We start from the raw sequence: 5,293 nt of genomic DNA on the forward strand, positions 1-5,293 counted from the left end.
CATCTTAGGGCTGCGTTTTTATTCGTTTGCATTACGTTTGTGATCAGCAAGGAGATAAGTCTCCTGGCGTACGGGACGCAGGCAGACGCCGGTGCACACCAGGCGAACCGAGGTCCAAATGACCTCCCTGTACCAGCTCCAAACCGGTTACCACAGCTGCCAACACTTGACGTCCAAGAGGCGGCTGGTCTCGGGCCCTGTCGTTGTCGCTGTGACGCCCTACCGCGGAATTGCAGCCCCATGTGGCCCCCGGGACTTTGCAAGCACCACCGCCGGCCGCGCCACGCAGCCAGCAGCAGCCTCCGCTCCCGCCTCCGGCTCCGACTGGTCCAAACGGCTGCTGGCTGTTGCAGACAATAAGAAAGCTGCCCGCAAGGCGGCATCATCGCCACCCGCCGACATCTTCAGCCCGGCCAAGCGGGCCCCGGGAGGCAGCGCTCCTCGGGAAGTGCCCTTTGATGTCAACGACATTTCTGCTGAGGCGTTTGACGACTTCGAAGACGACGATGTGGGTCCGGGCGGCATGGATCTCGCGCCGGAGCGCAAACGCCTGCCCGCTGAGATGCGCTGTTTCGACACGTCACGCATCTACATCAAAGCCGGAGACGGCGGCAACGGCTGCGTCGCGTTCCGACGGGAGAAGTTCGTCGAGCACGGCGGGCCGTCGGGCGGCAACGGTGGCCGAGGGGGGAACGTATGGGCTGTCGCCGACGACGGCCTCAACTCCCTCTCCACCTTCCGCGGCCAGGTGCATTTCCGCGCGGACAACGGCGTCAACGGCCAGGGTAGCAACTGCGACGGCGCCGACGCGGAGGACCTGATGGTGAAGGTGCCGCTGGGAACCATAGTCCGCCGCCGTGACGCCGGCTCCGACGAGCCGCCGCTGGCGGAGCTGATTACCCCCGGCCAGCGTGCGCTGCTGGCGGCTGGTGGGCGTGGCGGCCGCGGCAACTTCTCTTTCAAAACCGCGCGCGACCGCGCACCCACCATTGCAGAGAAAGGGGAGAAGGGTGAGGAGCTTTGGGTAGACCTCGAGCTCAAGGTGGTGGCGGACGTGGGCATCATCGGCGTGCCTAACGCCGGCAAGTCCACGCTTCTATCCGTCGTGACTGCAGCACGGCCCAAGATCGCCAACTATCCGTTCACGACCTTAGTTCCGAATCTTGGCGTTTGCGAAATGGACTACCGTACGACCGTCTTTGCGGACGTGCCGGGTTTGCTTGAGGGCGCTCACGAGGGGCTGGGGCTAGGTCACGAGTTCCTTCGCCACGTGCAGCGTTGCCGAGTGCTGGTCCACGTCATCGACGGCACCAGCCCCGACCCAGTTGGCGATTTCAACGCGATCAATCTCGAGCTGGAGCTCTTTAACCCGGGGTTACGAGACAAACCTCAGATTGTGGCGTACAACAAAATCGACACGCCGGATTCAGGGGACTTTTGGGAGCTAGTTGCGGATCAGTTGACAAACGAGTATGGCGTGGCGCCGGACCGGCTGTTTCCCATATCTGCCGCAACTGGCCAGGGCGTGACGGCGCTCGTACGGGCCGTACGAGCCGTACTGGACGAGCTGGGCCCGGCGACGCTGTCGTACGAGACCAACGCGCTGAACCAGACGGCGCTGCCAGCACGCCGCGATGTGCGGATCGATGAGTTTGTTGTGTCCGTGGAGGAGGTGTCGACGTCGGGTGCAGGCGGCGGCGATGGTGGCTCTCGAGTGTTTTATGTGGAGGGCGAAGGCATTGAGCGTTTCGCGCAGATGACGAACTGGGACTATTACGAAGCCGTGAAACGATTCCAAAGAGTGCTGGAAGTTTCCGGAATAAACAGCGCGTTGCGGGCTCGGGGGGTCAAGACGGGGGAGTCCGTTGTCATCGGCGATACGGAGTTCTCCTGGAGTGATGACCAATCCGACGCGGCAGTGTACGACAGCTGGCTGCGGGACATGAAGGATCGGGGTGTGAACCGGCAGGGCACGGCACGGTGGCCCCACCCCGATGTGCGCTGAGGAGCGCAAGACGAGCGAACGGCCTTCGGCTCCTTTCCGTTTAACGTTGAGGTTTGCGGAATCTCACCTAGGTGTGCGTGGGGGGGCCTGTGTGTGTTTGCTGTACCGTTGGCCGCAAAAGACGGGGCCGGAGTGGCGGCAGTGGGGGGGGGCCAGCAGGCATACATGCATACATACATACACGCATAGGTCAGGTATTACTGGTAGAGCACGCACCAATGCCCCCGGGAGATCCCGTGATCCAGACCTGTTAGGGTCGAAAATCCTTCCGATGGTTGAAGGTAAAGTGCCCCTAGTCGATGGACGGTGGTGACCTGGGATAAAGTTGACTTGCGAGCTGGTCAGGAATGGAGTTGAGCCACCGTCGATTCGGCAGATTCCGTTGGATGCTGGTGGTGGGTGCGGAACCTGAGCGATCTACTGAGAAGTTGGCTAGGGTGACTGAAAGAGGGTGCCCCTAAAAACAATACCGGGGAAGGCAGGGTTTCGCCGGGTAGCTGCCACGGGCGAAGGTATGCCCCCCTGTCCCACACATCATACATGCAGACATCCATACCCAAGTTTTAAAGTTAAGGAGAGTTCGCGTCCGAGCGTGGCTGTGCATGTGGGACTATCTTCCTGGATTTTGCGGACCGAACTATGGTGGACTCATATTTCGCGCGGGGCGCGCGGCAAAATGAGAACGGACCCGTTTCTACGTCATCGTAGGGCCCCTACCAGTGACAGGGGGGAATGTGAGGGAGTTAATTTGCGGAGGGCCCTACAACGCGTGTGTGATGGCTTCAAGTGATTTCTGTTTAAGTGGTTGGTAATGGTTGATCTTCTGCTGCTTACGGTTATGTGTGTAAATGTATGTGTGTTACACCTCGGTTGCGTTACCCAGAGAGAGGTGTAACGAATACCCATACAAGCCAGATAGAGTCCCAAGTGCTGCCTTCTTAGCGCCACAAGCTAAAAAGGTAAAGGCTATGTATACTTTGATGCTGGTGGTGCTGCTGATGCTGGTGTCATACCCGGGTCGGTTTTGAAGTAGACGGCAATAGGATGGATCACACGGCTTTAGTAACCAGCAGCAGGACAGACATACAGATAGATGGACCGATACATACAGGTAGATGCACTGGAAGGTTCCGCATGACATGGGCTCTCCCCGTACACCCGGACGTAGTAGTGTTGGGACGGCGGACGGTTGCTGATGGCGGGCCCGGGGACTTCCCCGCTGGGGGAAGGGGGAAATGGCTGCTAGCGTGGCGGTAGGGATGCGGCCAGGAAAGGGGAGAATGGAGGGGAACCGCGGTGCATACGTATCCCCCGGTGCTTTTGGAGCGAAGGTACCGTATAGATGCGACAGGTAACCTATGCATGCTCGCCTGCCTGTTCCTGCCGCCGACCTCTATCCTGCCCACTTTTAAGAATCTGTTTCTGTACGGGCAGGCGGTTAAGCGGTAATTGCCGGCCGGCCCTCAGTGATGTTGCGGGAGGTGCGCAGTAGTGGGCTTTAAAAGGCGGAGTGATCTCGCACGGTGCTTGCTGTGTTGGGGGGGAGGAGGGGGAAAGGGGTTGGAGACAAGGAATGTCTCGCTGGTGCGAGGGGCCCTGACGGTGTGGACTACGTGCGTGTGTGTATGTGTGTGTATGTACGGCCGACCGAGAAGCTTCTGAAAGGCGACAGGGGCTGGTAGTGGCCGACTGTCAGTAATCTGTGGGTTTCTCTGATCCCTCGGAAATGACAATGTGTTCAAATGGCCCAGAAGCCTCCCACTCTGTAACAATTCAATACATACTTCCATCTCCCCCGTCTTTTTTGGTGCGAGGAGTACACGGCAGACCATGCGCCGAAGGAAGATGCGCAGATGAGGCTGGTTTTGGTTGGTGATTGCTCGGTGAGGGTGAGGGTGAGCACTATTGCTGTGGGAGGGTTGACGTACAGGCGTTTTAACTGAAACACGTGGACTGAAACACGGCAGATCGGCACGTCGCGCGTCTCCCGTCACATTCGACATCTATTCACGTATACATACATATTGTATGGTGCATGGGCGCCTGCCGGTGCCGGTAAGCACACGCAATAATCTCGGAATGGCTTTGGGGACGTGACCCATGCCCGGCACGCCCATCCATCCCTCCATCTATCCGCGTGGTGGTCGTCTTTCTCTTCCCCGTCTCCACGCACTGCACAGCACAACGACAATGTAAACGGCATTGCTCTTGGCATGCTGTACAACAAGGTTCTCATACATATACACAACCATATACGTGCTATTTGTTTAATTAGGTCGATTGTAAGGACATGGATAGGAATTTGATATATAGGAATAGGAACTTAGGACAAGTGAACTATCAGCCATCACTCCCAGGAAAAAAACGATATCAGGACACATTGGCCGCCATCAGCATCCCAATGCGAGGGTTTTCCTACGAACGGAAGGAACAACAGCAGCTCCTAGATGCGCGTATATTGTCAAAGGCAGCGAGGATCTTTTCACCTAGACTAGCCGCCACCTAGCCAGGTTAGTCCATAACACGTCCTGTCGTTCTTCCGTACAAGCAGCCCGTCTAATGCGCCGCCTGCCCTACCGTTGACTCCATGCCTGACCTCTCAAACAAAGGCGCCGGCGCATCCGCATGAGCAAACGGCAAATGCTCATTACACGGGACATCGCGGCGATTATGTGAGGTCGGGATCAGAGGGGACCCAGGGACTCGACAATGAAAAGAAAACCGACTAAGCTTCCGAATGAATGAATCCCGCCCGAAAGATTGGACCGGATCCAAGATTTTAGGGATTAAACCATCCGAAAAGCCATCTCGCATGTCTTTTCGCAGCAAAAACCGTCAGGAACTTTGTTTTTCTCTGTACACGCCTCCACAACCTGGACTTTTAAGCACAACCAAAAGAGTACGCCAGGAAAAAAGGTGCCGCAGACAAAGGATACATAGATTTTAAAAGAGCCGGTTTCCTCCTCCAAGGAGGAATGACCAGACACAGAGAAAAACATATTTGGCAGCTCTTATCATACGAAAGACAAGGCATGTGTCAGTGTAGGCTGCAAACAGGGAAAAAAACCATCAAGGCTGTTAGGAGAAGGCACACCTTCCACACCGGGGGCAGCAGCAGGTCGCTCCCAGGCAAAGAAGGCCGGTGGGCGGCCCTGGACACATGAAGAAAAGGGGAGAAAAAGACAGACGGCACATGCATTTAGTTGCATGGTCAGGGAAATCTTTCAAGCTTCAACGCCGCAGCAGCACCGCCGCACTCGCCGCCACCTTGCCCGTGTGTTCATGCAG

The 5,293-nt window shown here is 57.2% G+C and overlaps 1 protein-coding gene across 1 annotated transcript; it reads left to right on the top strand.

Moving 5' to 3' along the window:
- Positions 1-562: 562 nt before the first annotated feature.
- VOLCADRAFT_65003 (uncharacterized protein) lies at positions 563-2,005 on the top strand (the record flags this gene model as incomplete). Its single annotated transcript, XM_002954561.1, has 1 exon — positions 563-2,005. One exon carries the CDS (start codon positions 563-565, stop codon positions 2,003-2,005), a length of 1,443 nt encoding a protein of 480 aa, XP_002954607.1.
- Positions 2,006-5,293: the final 3,288 nt, after the last annotated feature.

The sequence above is a fragment of the Volvox carteri genome, assembly GCF_000143455.1.
Source record: "Volvox carteri f. nagariensis unplaced genomic scaffold VOLCAscaffold_44, whole genome shotgun sequence".
NCBI classification, from domain to species: Eukaryota; Viridiplantae; Chlorophyta; class Chlorophyceae; order Chlamydomonadales; family Volvocaceae; genus Volvox; species Volvox carteri.